The sequence below is a fragment of the Nyctibius grandis genome, chromosome 27, assembly GCF_013368605.1.
Source record: "Nyctibius grandis isolate bNycGra1 chromosome 27, bNycGra1.pri, whole genome shotgun sequence".
NCBI classification, from domain to species: Eukaryota; Metazoa; Chordata; class Aves; order Nyctibiiformes; family Nyctibiidae; genus Nyctibius; species Nyctibius grandis.
Window position 1 is genome coordinate 725,588 of NC_090684.1, and position 22,676 is coordinate 748,263.

Genomic DNA, 22,676 nt, shown 5'->3' on the forward strand with positions numbered 1-22,676 from the left:
CTCTTGAGGTACATACTAGGGAACCAAACAACTCTTTCCTGCGGCTGGGCTGGGGACACCTGGAAGAGTCCCCAGCAAAGAAACATACTGGCTCCTCCCATGGACATGCTGCATCCTGGGCAAAAGGGACTTTTCCGTAGCCAGTGCCTCTTCTGGATTGGGATCCCCCCAGCTGTGCCCTGTGACATACCCGAGCCCTGCTCCCCCCAGGCAGAGCAGTGCTGACCCTGCTGAGGGAATTTCCGTGTGAAATTCTGTATCCTGCTTGAAAAAAAATCAGCAGGGCACCATACTCCTGCTTCCCAAAAAACCAAAGCGTTTATTAGTATGATACCCCCAAAGCATCATTAGTTTAATATCGTAATACTGGGGCAAAGAGGTACTCTAGGGAAATTGTTTTTACTTCAATGCCCAAAGCGCAGCTGCCCGGAGCGCGCCGTGCCACGAACCTCCCGCGCGACGGCCCCGCCAGCTCCACGGGCAACAGAGCCCGGCCTGCGGCCAGCCACAACTGCTCATTATCCACTGTGCTCCAAAGAAATTTGCTTTCTCCTGCCATTTCAGAGCGTACACAAAAGCTTCAGTTTCCACACAAATGCCCGGCCATCACCCCCTGGCCTGGTTCCTGCCAGGCAGCCTCAGTCCACACACAGTCCCAACTTCAAACATTTTCTTAAGCAGTTTGCACATCTTAAAAATAAAATCCTTTATTGATAATATGAATGTTTAACATGTTTAATGCCATCAGCTATAAAAATGATTAGAGACTTCAGCTTGGTACATTTGGCTTTACAAATTTACAAGTGTTAATGAATTAATACTAGTGTGTACATTTTGCACTTCATTATACTCCATTAGCCAGTGACAAACTCTGCAACAATGTCTGCTTATAACAGGTGTGAATTATAGAAGAAATATTTAGTTGCTTCCACACAGAATCTACATCAACAGTTAAATACTAACTCTAAATGTCTTACTGAATTAGTTGGATCCATTTTAGTATCTTGTGCTTAGTTTCTCTCAGAAGATAGGCTACTAGCAAAAATACATTCTTTTGCATACCCCTTCCCATATTATATTTTAGAAGAAACAGTACTCAGTGCATTTCCTAAGAGACTTCATCATAGCATCTCTCTCTCTCTCTCTCTAGAGCTATCGATAAAGAAAGGGGATAATACCATTTAGATTAATGTAAAAGCAAAGAAACACGTTAAAGCAGTGTCTACAAAAGCCCCACTTTCGAATTGGAAGTGACACACGGGCCAAAATCCATCTGCCCATCAGTTTTTAGAATTCCTCTCATCAAGAGGAAAAATCTGCTGTGGATACTTAAAAGATAAAAAAGTAATAAACGTGCTTCCACGAGAGTCACTGCCCATTATCTCTCAGCTGCCTCTGTCTCCCCGCTGTTATACACAGCCTGTTCCGCTGCATCAGGAACAATGGCGTGTAACACAATTGAAAAGGCTACTAAAAGGTCTGTAAAAACCTCTTGTTCTAGTCTAAACGCCTGCCGTGGCTGCGTGGAGAGAACAGCAGGGTCACCTCAGACAAGAGCCGCCTCAAAGCGGCACGAGAGCTCTGATGTCCTACAAAAGGAGACTCAAAGCTCGAAGGAACCTATCGGGTCACGTACAGCAGCGCATCCTCCTGCTGCCGCAGGCACCTTGCCTACAGTAAAGGCGGATGTGTTTTGTCTAATTAAATATTGAAAAATGACAAAGGAGAAGGCGTCTCTGGCAGTGGGAAGCTGTGCTCTGCGTAAATGTGACTCTGCTGCGGAGGGAAACGCTGAGCGGTGCCTGACACCGAGCAGCGAGTCCAGGTTCTAAATTTAGGATCGGTTCAGATACAACACCCGAGATAATTAACTCGGGGCTCTGCGCTCAGCCTCTGCCCCTCATCTGGGGTGTGTTTCGTTTTTCTCGCCGCAGTGACTCAGAAAACCACCCGCGCTGTGCCGGACGCCGGGCAGCACACGCAGCAGGGCTGCAGCCACGACTGGGAGTCTCTGCACAGCAATCACCTGCTTTTCCCCTCTTGGGCCCAAATACTTGTTCATGCACTTGATTTGCCTCAAACATAGGCAATTGCTAAGTGATTTTTTTTTTAATCTCAATGAATTCCCACATTTTCTTCATATTAAGCAGAACCTCAATAATAAAGATTCTCCTAATACATTGTGTATTTAGTATCTATGTGTGTGAAACTACTTACCCCCATACACACATATTCAATTACACAGGACAGTGATGATCTGGTTCCGTATTTGCAGCCAAGGAAAGCCAACGAGATCCCATCGCTAACTAGTGAGTAAAATCCAGGTCAGACACAACTGATACAGATGAGGAACAAAATTACTGCTTTTGTTTATAGCAGAAGATCCCATGTTACTGTTGCAAAAAAACCTGTATCATATGGACTAGTGATTTTTTTCAAGTAATAGCAAGATCTTTGTCAAGTAACAGCAAGATCCTTTTCTCAGAAGTTCTACACACAACAGTAGAATGCTTGAAAATGCAAGGTGACACACCAGAGTTCAGCCATCTAAAGCACACAGGCGTCTCTGCAGGATGTGCTACAGGAAAGCAAAAAGGACTACACGGACGGTGAACACCGAGAGAAAAGTAATCTGGATTGGATCATGGCTAAATTTTACCCCAAGAAACTTACGTGTGCTTCCTCCAATGGCTAGGACCTACGTCCTGAAGGACAAAGCGTGGCTGGCTGCATCAGTCTGGTGGTCACCTCACAGAATTTGTAGCACATTTGCTAACTTACTGTAGCAAATGGAAAGAATTAAAAAGAAAACCAGTGTTGGTTTCAACATCCATGCCTCACAGAGGGATTTGTTTCTGCAGCTCGATGGTCGCCCTCCTCACCTTTTTCAGAGAATCACATTCGTATTGCAGGCTTAGTTCAGGCACTTTTTATAAAATGTTCATCTGGAGTAAAAAGTCTGCAAAAGTTATTTCTGCATAATTTAAAAGTAGCATTTCAGTCCCATTAGAGTTTGATAGTTAGGTCCCACCACGTGATTATGGTTCTTGTTATCTCTAATGATTTGGCTGTTGCCAGGAGACAGTTTGAGGCTACTGTATAGCTGTAGTTAAGGTTTCTCCATAAACAAAAATATTTTCCTACCTATTAAAAAAGAAAAAAAAAATATACTAAATGCTTTATACAGACAGAATCTGCTACTATGGAAATAAATAACATGGAGCGGAAAAACAGTGTCTTAGCTGTAGGACGCTAAGCCATGGAATGTCACATTCACATTTTCTGGAGACTAGCTGCTGGTTGGCAGGAGTATCTCAATGTCTTTGCCATTTGACACTACGGCGTTGTTAGAGCAGCTACTGGCCACGTCCATGGGGGCACCCAGAGAGGACGCCTGGGAAGAGGCTTTGGTCAGCGGAGCAGGAGCAGCGGGTGACTGAGCGAGGCCGGGTTTCTTTGGAGGAATGGGTGGAGGGTTCCCTCTTTCTGCTCTAGGAATGGTTGGTGACTTAATTCCAGGAGACAAGGGGCTTAGCGGACTGGAAACCTTGCCAGGGCCTGGAGAGTGACCAGATTCGTTTTTGGGGCTCACGGGATTTGCCAGATTTCGATAGTCCGTGCCAAAGGGTGAGCTGTTAGGGGAGACAGGTTTAATAGGTCCCTGCTGGCTGGTAAATCTGGAAAGGACCTGAGTGACTGTATTGCGGGCCAGCTGCTTGGCAGCAGAGTTATCTGCTAGAGTAGGAGACAGATCCCGTGATGGTGGGCTCTGCAGACCACTTGACTGATGGTCCTGTTCAGCTTGAGACTGAAACTTGTGCCGAGCTGCATGGAAACGTTGATTGATCCCCACCTGGTAGGATGACTGGTAACCAGGGCTGCTGGCCGAAGCTCCCACTAAGCGTTTGCTCAGAACTGGTGAGGAGCAGGGAGAAGGTGTTAGAGAGGAGGCAGCTGTGCTGCTGGGAGACAGGGAGACCCCACCAGAAGGGAGCTGGGACATCAGATGCACTGGTGACTCTGTTCTTACAGGAGAACTTCCATTCTCAGCTGCGTTTTCTGGGGCTGCACCAGCAGGTTTCTCCTTTTGAACTTGGTTCTCTGCTGCATTTGTCTGCAGTAGCTCACTACCCGTCTGCACGTCCGTATCACAGTGACCATTGGATTTTGCATAGGAATGAGTAGGTGTAGTAGGGCTGGGAAACGTGGTATGTACAGCTTTGCTTGTGCTGGCAGGATTCGCTCGGTCTGCCTGCAGACACTCTGTCTGGCAAGACACAGACTTCACGGTGGGACTGTCAGTTGCAACACCTCTGGACACCACCGAGGGGCTTGGCTGCAGAGGCTCGGGAGGGCTGTGCTCCTGGCAAGACGCCTCCAGCTCTTTCAGGGCTTTCTTCAGACATTCCACCTCTTCTTTGAGTGCTTTTGTACGGTTTTCTTCTCTGTTCAGCTTGGCTTTCAGCTGTTCTCTTTCAATGTCAAACTCTGAGAGCTGCTTTTCTACTTGTGCTTCCATCTGTAAACCCCGCTTCCTCTTGGACGCCAGCTCCTCTTCCAGTTTACTCACCTTACTCTTCTCTTTCTCCAATTTCAAGCTCAATTCTGCTGTCTTCTGCCCCTCTTCAGCTGCTTTGGCAGTGGCTTTCTTGCACTCCACTACAAGCATGGAGGACAGCTGCTTGTGGCGTGCCCTCTCCTCCTCCAACTGGCTTGACAGCTTCTTCTGTTCTTTTTCAAACTTTTTCACTTGGGATTTTTCAAACTCCAACTGGAAGATAAGAACAAAAAATACTGTAAGGGAACCACAAAACCTCCTGAAAGTAAATGAAGTATAATGCCCCAAAAGGGAATGGGGTTACTAAGCATCTTGGAGAAATTCCCCGGTAAAAGATGGCAAATGGCTAAGAAAGAGGTTCTTGCCCCAGCTATCTGCAAGACGGTCTTGTGTGACTCAGGTGGCACGTATTAAGAATTATTACTTACTAGTAGTTACATCATGTATGAAATTCAATTGACCTTTAGTGAGATATACACCCCGTCTGCCATGCACTGATTGAACAGGCGCTCGGGAGCAAAGCTTCCTTCCACCTCATTTTCTACTTTGTCGGTTTGCCTTTTAAAGGCATTTAGACTTTAAAATGCTGATGTGTTATGTATGTTTAATGAAGTCTACAGCGCTCGAGTAACAGAAAACAGTAGCTTAAATATTTATTATCATCTCTGAATAAGCCCCCCAGGAGATCTTTCATGACTTACTCTGAATTTTGAGTACTAGAGAGCCCTATCAATCGTAAGTGCAGCCCTGTCCTTGAGAAAACTAAGATTTCAGGCTGAAGTGGGATTTTAAAGCATCTGATCGCCTATTAATAGCTTTTAGCACTGCTCAGCTACCAGAACAGCCCGAAAAATTAAGGTTGTTTTGCATATTGAAATGATAACAGCCAGGAGCACCTTACAGAGGAGGGAGGTCCCTACGACTCTTTCAACACGAAGGTGCAATCAGACATCACCGCGGCGTTCACCACCCAGGAGCCTGCGGTTCCTGTGGGCTGGGTCATTACCAGCTCCCCAGGCGTACCTGCTGGGTGAGCCGCTCCCGCTCCTTCTCCAGCATGTAGGTGACATCGTCCCCCTCTGCCGTGTCCTGGGCGTGCCGCTGCCGCTCCTCCTCCAGGTCCAGGATCACCTGCCAAACAACCATCGCTCACTTTGATGCCCAGGGACGCTTAACAAGCAGGGAGAGATCAGCGCCTTCACACGCAGTCCAAGGCCAAACGACAAAGGAGAGCAACCCCTGCAGCCCCAGGCATCCATATTCAACTCAAAAAAATCACATAAAAGCAGCTTTTGGACAAGTTACAATACTACGTTGTTATTTGGTATAGCTGAGTCAGTTTGTGAAAGAAGCCAGGAAAACATCACGCTGGATATCTCTTCATTTTATTATTAAATAGCTAAATTGCATGCTTTTCCTCCAGACTGCAGAACAGCCTAGAGAAGCTCACGTTATCCATCCCTGGTTGTACAGTGCCCTCACCAGTGTTTCCTGGCAGGACCATTAACGTAAGCCCCAGCAGGAGCAGAGGCAGCAGCACAGAGCCCCTGCATCCAGGAGACACGGGGCACTCACACTTATAAGACGATGCTCGCTTCCATTTCAGTGGTAATTTGCACACAGGCTTCTCCCCCAGTTTCTCACAGGAGATTTGAGGACTGCAGTGCAAAGTTTATTTTAAAGAACATTAATTTGTTCTTCCACTTAAGAACAAGATGAGCTCTTGAAATGAAACTGCTTGCCATAAGGACCCAGTTAAGGAGCTCCTTCAGCTTTAACGCTGAATTACATGAATAATTGAAATTCTATTAACTCAACCAAAAAGCCAGAATACAAACTTCCCAAGAGACTCTGCCGTATCTCACCATAAAACCTCTAGGCTCTCCCAACACATGCTCACCATGAATTTAGCAGCTCCTCGGTCTTCCTGAAATTTAACCTTCCAAACAACACTTAAATACCTTTAAGTACACAAGGAACCTTTTTACAGAAGGAGACAGGAAGGACAGAAGGAGAAGGGGAAAATATATCTGATTTTAATAGCCTGATTTAGCCAGATACTTGGCTGAAGATACCCCCAGCTGCCCACCCTACGCACAGTGTCTGCGATGCAAAAGTGAAGCTGGCTGGTTGCTTATGTCATAGTAAGGTTTCTGCAACAGAAATGCTTCAGATTAGTCACAGACTGAGAGGAACTTGCTCTGTCTTATCTCCATCAAAACAGATTATGGGAAAATAAACTTTAACCCACATGCTAACGAGCAATGAAACAGAGGTTTCAACTTCGAACCTTTTGATTAGAAGCAGAATGTGACTACTTGTATTTGAGAACTTTGTACGCGACTAGTAAGTTTCAATCACAGCGAGAGTGACGTACCTGAAAGAACAGAGGATGGTATTGGCCCAGGCCCAGGCACTAGCCAAAGTACACCTAGATCTGACACTGTAAAAGCTTGCTCCTGGACACCAGTGTAACGGCACCTCCTCACAGTCTGCCACTGACTCAAGTAAAAGCAAAAATCCCAGCTATTTTTTATGATGGAAAAGCAGTATGTGAAGAGGTTAAGATACAGTGCTGCAATGCAGGGGACTGCAGGGACGCTCCAGAGAGCTCCTCCCAGTCACACATTCCAGCGATGTACTCTCGGGCAATGATTCTGTGCCCTGACTACACAGCAGGGACAAACACTTTAATACTTTTGACTTGTTTAAATTTACTGTAGGACAAAACAAACAGGTAAACGTGGGTTTTTTTTTTCCAAAAGCTAACTAGTAACATAAAGAGAGCATGTTGTAGCAAGACTCCAAGAAGCCAAGTTCAGTGGACTCTTGCTTTCAGGCTCGTGTGCAGCTTTACGCTCCTCTAGAAAACCATGGTACGCCAGGGGAGCAAAGCTCCGTGGAGGTGCAGTTTGACACATGGACCAAGCACTTCACTGGTGTCAATATATGTTAAAGCCACATATGAAGAATAATAAGTGCTTTATTAAAGAGGCCAAATAGCATGAAAAATAGTTTTGGTCATGCCATACTTTCTTAGGGAAGCACAAGGACGTGCACTCCCCGAAGTACCTGGTACCAGCTCTTCAACAATCACTGAGTCTGCTGAGAATTCAATCTTCCAGAAATCCTTTCTTACACTTTGGTAAGCACTACACCTCCCACCTGCGAATAAGCTAGTTCCTTTTTTGTGTGTCCTAACAAAAACATCATGAATATATTTCAAATTTTGGAATTACAATTAATAAGCTTATCAGTTGCATTGTATTGAGTGAGAAGTTTAAATAAAGGTACAAAGCCCTTTCAGTTACCAAAACTCAAGGCATTTAAGCGTTTTTGCTGAAGTTAATAGTTGTGTTTTGATAACAAGTTAACTTCTGCATGGCTTATTTGAAGCAAAACTCACCTTTCTGTGCCTGCTTTCCGCAGCAGCTAGTTGGGATAACATTCTTTCCTGCATATTCTTGCAATGTTTCATCACCACTTTCAACACAGATAACGGATTGGAGCATACTGGTTGCTTTTCACCATGATTTCCCTCTTTCAGGGTCTCAAAATCTCTCTGCAAAGCCATTAATGGATCACTGATGTTGTACTTCCCATAGCGTTCTTCAATGAACGTGTCTCTATGCTGCGCCTGCAATACAAAAACAAATTTGCATTTCGATATACTTAAAATAGAAAACCAGCTAAAGAAGAATTTCTAGTTAATATTCCTCTTCCCAGTTTTCCACTCAGAGATAAAGAGATGTCAACACAGTCTGATTCATATCCTGTTATCTGCTATAAGAGCATCCAGACAGGAAAAAACACAAGCGTGTCCTGTTGAAGGTCCCTGGTTAACAGACAAGAAAGAGTCAGAAATTCATGAGACAAACCGGTGAGGTGACCTCCCTGCTGAAGAGCAGTGCAGCCCATGCCACCTGCGTGGCCTCCAAAGCCCGTCTGGACCTTGTCATTTCTGATCACACCAACAAGGGGACAAACATCACGTTTTTTCACATACTAGGGGCACATACTGCTCCTCTAATGGCAGACTCTGATCAAGTAAGTTAAGACTATGAAAAGTTAAATGTATGGTGAGGACAGGAATCCTTCTATCATCAGAAGGGATTTTTAAACTGTTAACATTTAAGGTTTCAGCTAATAAACCCCCTCATTAATACATTTAAAATGGCCAAAAATTGATGGTCACCCACTAAAAAAGACAATAAAATCTAGAAGGATCAAATATATGCAAGCGAGTCCAGCCCTCGCAGGCTGAATCAGCACCGCCCAGCTGGATGTCCCCCTGCTTCACAACTGCTCCCAGAAGACACCCGCTCCCCAGGTAAGATACTTGTGTCTTGAAAAAACTGGCAAAACCCACTTGCATTTCCACAGCTGGAACACAGAATCCCAGCATCAATGAGGTTGGAAGAGCCCTCTGGGATCATCGAGTCCAACCATTGCCCTGACACCACCCTGGCAACTAGACCAGGGCACTAAGTGCCATGTCCAGTCTTTTCTTAAACACAAGCAAATACTATTGACATGCAGTCTGAAAAGTGTGTGTTGGGGGGTTATATGAAGCATGTGCTCAATTAATTTCTCACTGTCCCTCCAGCTGAACAGTGTCTTTAGCCAAGTGGCCCCAAACAAACCAGAAGCAAAGGAAAGCCTTGCTTAAAAACACAGCATCTCCACAACGTCCGCGGCCTGCTAACACCCTCGTACCACAGCTACCTGCTGCCTGTGTCCACGACTCTCGTTCCACAACTGTGCCAAAGGAGCGGAGGTAAATCTCAATCCTTGCTCAACCAAAGATTTAATCATTTACTGTCCTTTCGGTGGAAGAGCACTTGTGTGGTTGTCTTGATTATGTCACCATCAAAGAATTTCATGTTGAGCAATTAAAGAGCTTTATTCTCACAATAGCCGATAAATCTGTAAATTGTTAATAAAATCCTTAATATTCTCATCCAGACTAAACAAAGTTTAGTTTCTCAAGAAGCAAGATAGGAAGGATTAGTTTTCTTTTGGTGACACATAAGAATTAAGGAAACTCACACGTACTAGGCTTTACATCTACAACATTTAGGCTCAGCCATTCCAGCTGGAAATCTGTTTGTTGAGATAGCAATAGCCTTATCCTACTGAATGACTGCTGTGGAGTTCTAAAAAGCAAAACAAAATTTCATAAACACACAGATATTACAATATTATCTACATGTTTACCACCATGATAAGAAACCATATGAAAACAGACATCCACACAACAAAAGACATGAGAGGGAACACAGACCTAGATTCTAAAGGGCCCTCAGAGCTGACCTATCTTGGCTCCAAGACCTTTCATCACCGATCCCAGCTGTAAAGGTCATGGCTAAAGGCTGTGCATTTGGGAAGAACCTGTGATGGAGTTTCTTTCCAGGGTGTATCACTGACAGCACAGTCCCGTGCACAGCGCAGCTGATGCACCCTGACAAGAAAGGATACCTTCCAAATCGGAGGTTTAAATTTGATTCTTCTAGATTCGTTACAGCCATGGTAACCCATCCTTACAAGATAATTCATACCTTAACTTCTCTAGACCATATAAATGATTATGTACTGTTCTACATAGGCACGTTCTTAGCGAGGCCATAGAGGGAGATGTGGGCTTTCCTCTGCACCAGGTACCTACTCTGAAATGCAAGAGCCCCAGGACCTTTCACCAAAGGGGGCATCACCTTTAAAGCAGCTTAATTTAAAGCATACTTCAGCGTGTTTAACTAGCAAAGCACCGTGTGACCTACAGAGGAAAGTTAGGATACCAGCTGCACTGGCTGTTACCCAGTCCTTATGGGACCGGTTAAGGACATCCTTTAGATAGGAAAGGCTGAGCTTGACTAAAACTTAGAAGCTGTATTTATTGGAATGGCCATTTTCTGACGTCCCAGTAAACTGTACCGAAAATGCAAATGCTTCCCTCGAGCACACCAGAGCAGTACTGGTGCTCCAGACACCACCCCACACCCCAGCTGGTACAGACACTCTTGAAATGGAAAAGCAAACTGCTGTAACTGAGCTTTATAGGTCAGAGGACTGAGAGATAAACAATAAAGCTTTGCTTTACTCAAACAGTGATATGATTTTCTGGTCCTGCCTATATTCTAAGATGTGACCATGTGATTAGCATAAAAAAATTTAATGAAAGTCAATCTCTGCTCTCAAAGGGAGAAGTGTATGCATTACCTTGACAAGAGGCATAAAAAAACCCAAAACAAAATACTTCTCTTTCCATGTCTTCTCAATGCCTAAACCCAGTTAGGGACACTTGTCCTAGGACACTGGTTTGGAGTTGTATTTTAACTCCTGCAGTAAACCAATACAGAGGAACAGCTCACCCTCACAAATACCCCTCCCTCTTTATTGGTAATATCCACCAGGAACAGTGGATACCTTTGATCAGAGCTTAAGATATTGTTCTAACTTTACATTAATAAAAAGAAGAGGAAGGAAAAGATCAGCCCTGGAAATGGGAGGGTGGCCCTGGATAATGAGCTGCCCCTGGTTTAATGAATCACAGGAAAAACTACAGGCTTTTTTTTTTGTTTTGAGGGGCAGGGAGTCTTCAGTTGTTCTGAAGGATTTATAAAAATGACTCAACCAAACCTCACTACAAGCGTGTAGGGAATTTCTAAGTGACTCAAGCATTAAATAGTCTGTAAATACAAATTGGGATGTTCATCCAGCTGGCCTGACTGCTTTGACAGACGGGCTGCTCTTCCCTTACACCCAACCCACCCCAGTCACCCAGCAGCACGGCAGAAACCCTTCGGAAGGGCACTGGTGCTTTAACAGCGTCAGCAAACGGGGGGCGTTTGAAAAGTTTACTTCTGGGCAACTTCTTTCTAATAAGAGCTTAAAGACCCAGGATGGAGGTCACACCCACTACCTATAACCTCTGATTTCTTGCCAGTACTGAAGGTCTAACAAAAGCCACGTTTTCCCTCTGCTCCTCGCAGCACCGGGCTCTGAACTCTCTCGGATTTAACGTGTGGTTTATTTCCTGTCTGGGACAGAACAAGCAGTTCTGTGCTACTCTGAGCAATTAAGTATTTTCCTGAACTAGCATGACAAACAGATGAGGCTATCATAACATTAACAGCTTTCTCAAGTCCAGCTATTCTTCTTTAGTAGCCAGCAGAGTATAAACGTTTAATTAAAGTTGTCTAGACTAGGAATAAAGTCTTAAACAGGTCATCCTATACCGACCACATCTAGTTTACAGAAACAAATCCAGTGCTTGGGCATTTGGGCCACCATGCACTTGGAAATGCAAATATGGGTTTTCAGGGTGCTGCCTGTGACCCCTCTGTGCTATGGGTCCCACTGAGCAGCCACCTCTGTCGGTAAATTTTGGAAGAGCTGTCCCGATTATTTAAGTCACAGCGCAAAAATCTACACAGGTTATTTTATACAAATATTGAACGGTCACACACATGAGTGACTTCTCCCATGGCTTATGCTCCTCACTGAGGCAACTCTTCAGCTCCACTTCTGCTGTCACTGGAGGTCGCAGATAAACATCTCCAATAGTTTTGATTTTGTCCTGTCTGAACTGGAATTCAGTCTTAAATAGTTTCTGTTCAACTTTCAAAAAAGAAGCAACTTGACGATGGAAGAGAAATATTCTATTAGTGGAAAAATCAACTTAGACCTCAGATCCCAGTACCAACCTATTAAAACACACAAATCCACAGGAAATCAAGCTTCAATAATAAGGAAATAAGGTTACAAAAAGCATTGTTAACTTAGGAACTGAAAATTTAATCTGGAAAACCAGAGATGACATACATATTCTAACAACATCAAATGTGCTTTGAAATAAGATGCAACCCTCTGCCCTTAGAAGATCTTCTGATTTAGTACCTCCACCTGTATCATCTCAAATACGCAGACTTATGAATTTCCTATCAAAACCTTCCAACTCCAGAAGCAACTAAACGGACTGTTCAGCTATTTTGAAGACTATTAAATTGCCCTCCCCAACAGGAAAAAAGATAACATTTAAGCTTGGGCTGCTCTTTAAAAAGGAAGCAGCTATGCACGTTAACTACTCTTAAAAATAAAACTCCTGACCATCAGAAGAACCAGGCCTATGCAGAGCGGGTACCACTTTAAACTGGCTGGCTTTTAGCTCAAGTGAGGGTAATTGACCACTGCAAGTCCGTTTGAAAAGAGGTAATTCTGATTTTATGGAGCAGAAGCAATGTCTGACACAACTGAAGAGATGTTTCCCGTGCAGGCAGGCAAAGCAAAGGCTTCACTTTGTCAGGGAAAAGCTACTGTTTCCTCTTGGGATTTCTAGACTGTTTTGGGATGAATGTTTCCCATAATCTACTTGTGTAATTTTTTTTTAATACAAGATTTCCTTTTACTGAAACCTTGTTTATGAGACAGCATTTTCTCTCTGTCTTCAACAATCTTTACAACTTGTTTTACTGGAACATCAAACGGGGAATTTCCAAGACTTGTTTCAAGTATTTTTTTAGACACAAAGTAGAATGTTACTCTTGCCTGTAATTTTAGAGTTTAGGTTTTAACCCTCAGCACAACACAAACACACTGTTAATTAACCATAGCTACTGTGTGCGCAGTTCTCCAGTAATAATTTGCACAGAAGTTCCCCCTTTATGTTGCAGGGAAGGGTATAATCTTTAAATAGCTTCTTACTGCCTTGAACTTCCTTATTAGCTTCTCTTCCCAGACACAGATTGAGAACAAAGACAAGCTGAAGTCACAGCAGCACTGACAGAGAAGGGAAACGGGGGTGGGGACCACTTGCTTTGCACAAAAATAAATGTCAAAATGCTGGAGTGGGATTCCGAGTCCGCCTTTGAGCTCCAGCTCCATCTTCCTTTGAGCTCCAGCTCTGAAGCAATGCCTAGCAGAGATCCACACAGCAGAAATTATATTGCTCAAATACAGTATCTGCCTTAATTGCCATCATTATATCAAGCGAACAAACCAGATAAACGAGAGTTACCCAGACTTGCCCATATAACAGCTGTTATCAGCTTCGAAAAATCTTAAGACATTTTCTTAGGAAACATCAAGCAGCACAAAACTGCAACTTCTGGTGCCTGGTGACACCCGGACGGCTGAAATTCCCAGCTGGAGTCATTCCCACACCTCTGCTCCTCGTTCAGCACCTACCTGGGTACTGAGAAGGTGCAGAGAATCAGGCTTGCAAAAGATACAGGCAAACTGTGCTGCTTCAAGGGAGAAATAAACAAAAAGTTCCCCAAACTTGCAAGAAAAGCTGTAAGAAAAGCCTGCATTCCAGCAGGACAGCGCCCGTGGGAACACTGCTAGATCCAGGCTGCTTTGTGAGTGATGCAAAAGCCCATTTTGCCCCATCTGTGAAAGATTTACTGGCATCTGCAGTAAGGTTTTATATTACTGAACTTTTTTTTTTATTTAAACAAGAGTAGACTTTTAGTTTTGAGACTGCACTGTACACTTAATTTCTAAATCCACTGACAAATGAACACTTAATTTTGCAATGCATTAATACTGCTTTACAGAGTGAATCACTGAATTCAGAAGCAAAGCAATGAACACCAGCTCCCAGTCATTGACACAAAATAGATAGTTTCTATTCCAGTGTAAATTGCCTAAGGCCTTATTAACATAAAAGAATAAGCCAGAAAGCTGTTTCCTAAAAGTAAACAGAACTTCATTTCTAATGTATGGAAAATTCTCACTTAAAGAACAGAGGGCAGGGAACAAAGTGCTCCAACATAGCGATGGAGACCCAGTTAAATATTGAATTGTTCCCAGTCACAGTGTGCTGTTTCAGACGGCCAACCTGTGGTTCACACATGCAATCCTTTCCACACGCCAAGCAGGACCGAGAATCCAGCCCTTAGTGTGATGCAACTCGCTGACAGCATCTGTTTTTCTGGCTGATTCCAATGTCATCACAACTACAGGAAAAGGAGCACAATAAGAAGTGAGACTTAAGGCCTGTTCTGAGGGGAACATCGAGATCTATGTAGCAGACAGGAACCTACTTTCAGGGAAAAACTATCACACCTCCAAAGAAGTCCAGCTGCAGAGGCAGCGTACACTGCTCGTAACGCCCAGGGAACCGGGGAGGGCTGCGAGCCCGGATGGCTCCTCTCTGCGCGCAACCACCAACGCTCCCACCAGCCCTGGGCGCTTCAACCCAGCTCAATTTGCCCAATACCTGCAAGTCAAACTAAATCCTCTCAAAGTTTCAATCTTCAATTCGGCCTTAGAAGGCTTTTTCCTCAGGGCAGCATTTTTACATGTATCAAAACGTGAGTAAACAGATTAGCAAGGTGGGTTTTCCTTTAATTACAGTCACACACAATAAAACCATTTCAGCTGGTGAAGCACTGCAAAGCTGTTACCACAGTTACTATCAGCAAACAAAAAGCACAGTACGGCCAGCATTTCTCTCACTGTATATTCCAAATAAACGGACAAAGCGAGGCCAGGAGTTTTCTGCTTCTGAAACGCTGTCCAGCCACCAGATTAAGTAGTTACGTGACTTTTTTTCCTTTCACACATCAGAAGGGCAACGTAGCCCTCTGCCAGCAGGAAGCCGGGCTGGAGCTGTGGCATAATTGAACACGTCTTTTGGACCCGAGTAATGCACAGCTGGAGACCTGCCCTTTGCCTGCTACCTTCAGCTTTCCTCGCATTCTCAGGATGAAACATTACAGAGTATCCCTTACAGAAGAGGGGGAAAAAAGCAGTGACCTTTGATTAGCTTGGTATTTTATACTACGTAATTATCAAGTATAGGTTACAACTTCATTTAATTTCTTCTCAGTCATGAGGACTTGACAAATTACATCAAAGGGTATTCTAACTATATTCATCTCCTCGTGCAAGAGGGAACTGCAGGTTAAATTTCAACAGAAAAGATAATTGCTTCATGCTATCGGAAGGTACATGATAAAAAGCCTTTGGAATGGAGCTGCAGCTTTCCTTCCCTTCGGTCCCTGTGCTCCATGACAGGCATTTCACACCACAATACTGAAGTGATGCTTGCTTCGGTCACACGTTCTGACCACACGGAATTAGAAGACTGATCCCAGGACAGAGGAGAAATTTGCAAGTCTGTTCCAAGACAGGAGCCAAGCCTTCCACCCCATCGATAGTGCTGAGAGGGTAACAATGTTCCTCCAAAAGAAAAAGATTGTCTAAATGCAAAACCAATTAACAGTAACCACATAAGCACCCCGGCTGTTTTGGAGGAGGATCTCTCTCCGTCTCCCCCAAAGGTGTTTGTATTTGGAACCAAGCTACAGAGGCTGTTGCTGGAAAACCAGCTCCCTGCAGTGCTCAGGCCTGCAAGCTGCCATTCCTCTTCTGCAATAGCTGAAAGTTTAAATGTTATGAGCAGTGACAGGTCAGCCTGAAAAAGCCTTCAATATTCAACCCTGTCACAACTCATTTCTTCAAAAATTGACCCTTTCCATCAATTATACTACTATTTTTTTCCACCTTACTGAGGCTAAGCGTCAACTAAGCATCCTTCAAAAAGCAGCAGCATTACACACGGAGTACACACTTAAAAAGCATTTTCTAGGCTCAACATTAACACTCCAAACTGTGCACAGAGCACCGCAGCCCACGCTGCCCTGGCAAGGGAGGCAGAGGCACAGAGCTACCACCACACACACTAACACCGCTGCAGCCACGGCCATCCTGCAGCGCGAGCTGTCCCTGCAAGAGGAGGTCCCGCCTGCCCCAGCACCACCCTGCCTTGTCCCATCACAAGCGCTCACACAACCACGACGTCAGCTGCTCTCACGGGTTGAAATCTTTTTGAGGGGTTAGTTTGAGCTGCTATCTGCTTCACTGGAAGGTCACATTAACGCTTGTGCTAGCAAAGGGAAAAATAAGTCGCTGAGCACACAGGTCTGCTGCTCTCGGCAGCGGTGCCAGCTTATACTGGCTTAGTGCAACACAAAGCCACGGACGCTTTTCTTAGTGTGACGTTACTGTGACAAAAAGGCTGATCTGTGATCCCTCCTGGCGAGGAGAGGTTCTGCTTTAAAAAGCCCTCCTTCCTAAAGGAGAACAAAAGCAACACGGGAAGTCTGACAGCACACGCATAACATCAACATCGACATGCCTCTTGCAGCCAGCTTTCAATAATGAATTCCAAGATGTGGAATGATATACAGCATTTATTATCTAATACTGCTGATAGTAAGATGGGATTCTGAAACAGTAATAAATCTTTGCCTCTGAACTTCACCTCGGATGTGAGCACTCTGTAGAACCTACAGTAGTACTGTTGTTATTTTTGTCTCTTATCGTGGTACTTACAACATACCTTTAAGGCTTCTATGACAAGATCTCTTGCTTCTAATTCTCCCTCAAGAATGCTAAACAGCGTCAGTAGTTCTGGTTTGCTGAGTTTTTCCAGATTCATCCTGAAAATCTGAAAAAAAATGGAACATAGTTTATCAGGTATTTCTTTGTACATTATAATCAGTATTCTAAGCTATGACACAATCTCCATTTAAATTCAGCTTCCAGCTTTTTGCACTGCAAATTGCCCCAGGGAGGGAAGGGGAGAACACACAAGGCGAACATTTTCTCTTCAACTTTCAAGTCCAGTTGCAGAAGATGCATTTTTCACCTTTTCCCAAAGGGTCGTGAACATATGCACACCCAGATGGTGTAGGGGCCAACACGACAGCACAATACGCACCAAGAAGTAGCCAAAGTTAACAGGAGAGGGAAAAACATGGATATTTAAAAGCCATACTACTGTAAATTACACATCTGGATCACCCAGCTGCAAACAGCACTGAAACAAGACTGAGGAGCTGTGAGGAATGTGGTCCAAACCGGGCCACCTACACAAACCGAACGGTACAGTGAGCATCTCTGCTACGACACGCTTCCGAGGGATGCCACTATGCGTTACTGATGGAACAGCCCCAAACCACTTTACAAAAATCAATGCCACAAAAAACACACATTTAATTACTATCCTTTCAAACTGTTTCAATATCACCATCACTTATTAAATATAATTTTACTGCCTACATAAGAACAAAGATCCACCATCTGAACTATACATACAAACAGCTTTTTCTCCCCCTGCATCTTTGCTGATAGACTTAACATTGCCTAGTAACAACCCTCTTTATTATATTATTTTGTTAACAAAGTGGCAATCATTTCACAGACTAAATCCTTGTCTCTGATGCAAATACACCTGATGACAATCCAGTCTTGTGCTTCGCACAACAATCAAATGTGCTTTCTCCAGTCCAAGTCACATCCACCTTTTGCCACTCTCCGTGTCGATCAGGAAATGCTACAGCATGAAGAAGCTACTCGGAGATACCAAACACCACTTCACCAGCAAGTGATAAAAGGCTAATAACCTTTACTAGAGAAGTCTACCCAGCTAAAACATTCAACTGAACTCTAATTTTGTGAAGTCACTGCTACTTTACAGCTGATTTGCATAACTGCGCCTTGGAGAATTACGCACAAATGCAAGTTCTGGCTTGTTTATGCCAAAGCAGTTTTCCAGTTGCTGGGAACAGAAAGCTCTGCTTACAGAGAGGAGCAGGTAGCCTTCATACAGTGACAGAAATCACAAATCTGCCTCATGCCCCCTCTGCTACGCAGGCAAGTTTCTCATCATGCAGCCACGTTCTTGCTTCACGGGGCGGTTTACATGAAACCCCATAAAGCAGCAGTTTCTCACAGAAGTTTCTAGCCAGCCCTACCGTTGGCACGGGCTGCTCAAGGCACCTCCAGGGGCAGTGACCACGACTGTCTGGGGTATCGCGGCTGCTGCAAAACCAGCTTGCCTGGACACACGGATCTGTCAGCGTTGCATGTATGCAGCTGCATCTCTCCATTAGCTCTGAACAGCACGCTCCAAGGACAGCTGGCAAGCGCAGTTTGATATTTTCAAGCTATTAGTCTGGACAGTGATCGTTTCTATTCTATATTCTAAATACTCCCATTGTGACCTGTACTTCACAGTGTTATAGAAATTAAGTCATGCTATTCTTAACATGCCTCCATGCTGTAGTCTTTAATCAGCTTAATAACATAAACAAGCCCTGTCCTAAAAAATATGGGTAAAAACACTTAGAGAAATAAAGAGCAGGAGCCAGTTTGCACAGCACTCATTTATGCAACAACAACAGGTAACACTAAAGATATGCAAGCGTACAGCCTCAGCTTCCTTGTGTGCAACCTGCTGCCACATAAGACCTTTAACTGCTCTGTTTGCACAGGTTAATCCCACGCTGCTGAGGCGACAGGCTCAGCAGATGCTACAAATAAAGCCACTGCCCTAAAAAACCCCACTAAATTGCACTTGTATTCTGCACTGATTTACAGGGAACTTTTCAATGCATCAGAGCACACCTGGCAGATACCTGTTGTGCTGGATCTGTGACAACCCCCAGCGCTCCCTTTTAGGGCCACGCAATGCTAGGGAGCTGAGAAAGGGAAAAAAGCCCTATTCATTTTACATTATTATTTTACAGGAACAAGAAACATCTCTGGATCAAAGAGCTAATAAGCACATATCTAAGCTCCTCCTCCCCTATCCAAACCCGAATCCCTCCCAGCCCTCCAGCGTCACAGGCTCCTGAGCTGACCTTCCCAAGGCTGCTTTCCAGTTACAGGTCCCTGTGCCTTCCTCGTCCCACATCTTAATAAAAGATCACACCAACCCTACCCAATTGCCCAGTTCTCCCCCTTGCAAACAGTCTCATTCAGCCAAACAGATCTGCACTCGTCAGCTGGGGAACCTGACCCATTATACCAAAACCTTTAACCAAGAGATAGAGTTTCACAGCATTTGAAACAAGATCTAGAAATACCCAGGGCATATTACCCCTCTGCCTTCAGTGAACTATCCTGACCAGTGCAATCACACAGATCACAAACCACAAGGACTTCATTATTTAGTCTGATGGTATAAATATTTTCCCTGAGTCTGAGATATACCACCATTTTTGGACAACAAGCAAGAGTTCAGAGCATAAACAAAGATAACTACGCACTGCTTGCCTAAAGGCAAACTTCCTTTTAGCTATGCTATGGACCATTGAAGAGTCTCCTCAGCAGACTCACACCTACCCTGGAAAGAGAGAAAACTCTTATTTTTAGCTGAAAGTAAGTATCAAGACCAGCTTAAGCATACATACAACCATGTAAGCTAACAAACCGGGGTAAGTTATCTTTGGCATGTGCCACTTCAGGAACAAGAGATAAGCTCCTAGACCGTGGCAGCTCCTCCGTGCACTGAATCACGCTACGATGATTATGAAACCATTAGAGGTTACATTTCGCTTGGGCTCACACACACAGAAGCACAAACCGCGTTAACCAACGTTGCCACCGCAGAAGAACTTCACCCACCAGCTTCAGCGAAGGTTTGAGTCGCTGCGCAGCGGGCACTAACCAAGGAGCGGCTGGAGCGCACAGCCCAGGGTACAGCCAGGGGGGTTTGTCAAGTGGAAGTTTCAAGACACTCTGCAAGCACTTGGCTCAAAACTCTTCTACTTTTTAAAAAGAATTGTGAAGAACACAGCTTGTCGTTCCTTTTCCCCTCTGAAGGAGGGTACTTCCTTCCCTCTCATAAGCCATGGTTACAGCTACACCAATGCGACAACGCCTCTGTGTCTATAATCCTGAATCAGCTTCATTTTTTTTCCTGTCCCTGAAGAGGAACTGGTATTTTCCAGGAGCTAGCACGGGCAGTCGTGTAATCATGAGAACATTCATACGAGAACCTAAATGAGCAGTCTGTAAACTCTTGATAGGCAAGTTTTTAAAAGTGCTGCTGCATGTGTAGCATGATGCTTGAGTTGTTAAAATAATTACATGATATGTTTATATAATAAAAAGCTAACACACGCTTCATAATTGTGCATCCCCAATGCTCGCTGGCATTGCATCAGAACTGTAGAGAACTAGGTTAAAACGAGCAGTGTTTAAACCCCCCACCTCTGTGTCTCAGAGCTAAAAGGAGAAAGGACACCTACCCCCAAATCCCCCTCACCCCATTATTCCTGGAAGTACTACACGGATGAAGCAAACACATAAAACTCATGTTCAAAACATTGCTAAAGCCCTTGAACAATCAATCACCGGGCGGCAACTGTTGCTCCTCGGAAGAAAATGAAAACAATCACCTCGGTCTCCAGCCTGCAGAGACCGGGGGCAGGCGGCCAGGGGGGCCGGGACAGGGGCAGCACATCCCCGACCCGGGACACAATCCCACTAGCCGGGCCTCGCCCCCTCCTGCCCCGGCCGCCCACAGCCCAGGCACCGGAGCGCGGCCGTGCCCAGGGCCGGGCACACCCCGGGGTCACCCCGGGTAAGGGGCTCCTTCAGCCCGTGCGCTCCAGGCAGCGGGAGCCAAGGCGCTGCCCGGGGGCACCTGCACCGGCGGTCCCGGGCGGGGGGCGGAGGCCGGGCTCGGGCTGCGCTCGGCCGGTGACTCCCGAGCTGCCACGGGCCGGTACCACCGCGGCGAACAAAGGGAAACCCCGCGCCGGAGCGCGCCGGTCGCGGACGGGGCAGCGGACGGGACGGGGCGGTGCGGAGCGAGCGGCAGCGGGGCCGCGGGTCCCGGGGGCAGCCACCCACGCCGGCTTCGCCCCACCTCGTCCCGCGCAGCGCCCACCCGCCAGGCCCGGCCCGGCCCAGCCCAGCCCCGGCCCCGACGGTCGCGGCGACGCCGAGCTCCCGGTAACGCCCCCCGGTCCCCGCGCTCCCCGACCTCCACGCCCCCCGGTAGCGTCTGTGGCCGCCCCCGCCCGCAGCAGGGCCCGGCCCGGCCCGGTCCGGTCCGGCCCCGCCACCGCCCCTCTCAGCCCCCCTCAGCCGCGGGCCGGGCCCGGGGCCGGGCCGGGCCGGGCCGCCCCGCACCTGCCGCTGCCCACCCGCAGGGGCAGCGCCGCGCCGGGCCGCACCGAGCGAGCGAGCCCGCCTGCCGCCGTACCGGGGTCCGCGTCCCCCGCCCCACCGACCTGGCCCGCGCCGCCGCCGCCGCTACCGCGCCGCTCCGCTCCCCATCCAGCCGCCCCGCCCCTTCGCGCCCGCCTGCTGAGGGACGGCGCAGCCGCCAATCAGAGCCGCCGCCGGGCGCGCCCGCGGCCCAATCCGCCGCGGGGGAGGCGGGGCGAGGGCGGGGGCCGGCCGGCGGCGGCGGCGGCAGCCAATCAGGCGGCGGAAGCGGGGCGAGGAGGGCGGGGCGCGGGCTGAAAATCCCTTTTGTTCGCGGCGGCGGCGGCGGAGCGAGCGGGCGGCCGTGATTGGCGCGTCACTTCCGCCGCGGGCGGGCAGGGCGGGGCCGCCTCGGCCTGTGGGCGGGGCCCGCTGCCACCGCCCGAGCCACCGCCCCCGCGCCGTGGCGCCGGCCCGAGCCCCGGGCCCGGGCGGCGACTGTGAGGCCTCAGCGGGCGGGAGCCCCGCGGAGCCCGGAGCTGGGAGAGGGGCGGTGGCCCTCCGACGGCTGAGGCCGGGCTGGAGGGGGCCCTCTGCCCGGGGCAGGCCTGCGCCCCTCCCAGCACCCGGCCCGGGGCAGGCCTGCGGCCCTCAGCACCTCCCGGGCCTGCGCCCCTCACAGCGCCCCGGCCTGACCTGGGCCTGGCTGTCACTAAGGTTTTGCCCAGGGGTGTTTCCAGGGCTGCTGTTCCCTGTGCGAAGGGGTGTTCCCACGCGCCCCGCTCCGCGGTGACTCACCTGGGCAGGCCTCGGTGCGGGCACCTCACTCGCTGTCACAACTTTCCCCTGATGATCTTTAGCAAGCACTGAGCGACGCTGCCATGGCAGAAGCAGGCACTGCGCAGAGGTGCTCGATGTATTTATATTTATATACCTGCTGTCAGCTGAGGAAAGAGCCCAGAATGTGTTGGAGACTGTTGCTGGAGGGAATGTCACCCGCGGGTGCCTCAGCCGGAGCGGGGCCGCTGCCGGGCAGCTGACACTGTTGAGGGCAGCAGGTTTTTTGCTGTCGGAGTTGCTTACCCAGCACTCTGCTAAGCCGGCGCGGCAGCTGAAATGAGAACGAGCCCTTTCTGTAGAGAACGTGGCAAATCATTGTGTCTCTGAC

The 22,676-nt window shown here is 47.1% G+C and overlaps 1 protein-coding gene across 4 annotated transcripts; it reads right to left on the reverse strand.

The window, feature by feature from the left end:
- Positions 1–691: 691 nt before the first annotated feature.
- CTTNBP2NL (CTTNBP2 N-terminal like) lies at positions 692–21,648 on the reverse strand. Of its 4 annotated transcripts, none has more exons than XM_068419257.1 (5): positions 21,592–21,648; positions 16,905–17,012; positions 7,965–8,195; positions 5,582–5,689; positions 692–4,771 (listed from the first exon to the last, which is right to left on the reverse strand). In XM_068419257.1, the coding sequence occupies exons 2-5, from the start codon at positions 17,001–17,003 to the stop codon at positions 3,290–3,292; spliced, it is 1,920 nt and encodes a 639-aa protein (XP_068275358.1). In that variant the 5' UTR covers positions 17,004–17,012; positions 21,592–21,648; the 3' UTR covers positions 692–3,289. The 4 variants fall into 4 exon arrangements, with proteins under 4 accessions (XP_068275358.1, XP_068275360.1, XP_068275359.1 ...); XM_068419259.1 differs by having other exon boundaries at positions 21,564–21,622; XM_068419258.1 differs by lacking the exon at positions 21,592–21,648 and adding an exon at positions 20,752–20,901.
- Positions 21,649–22,676: the final 1,028 nt, after the last annotated feature.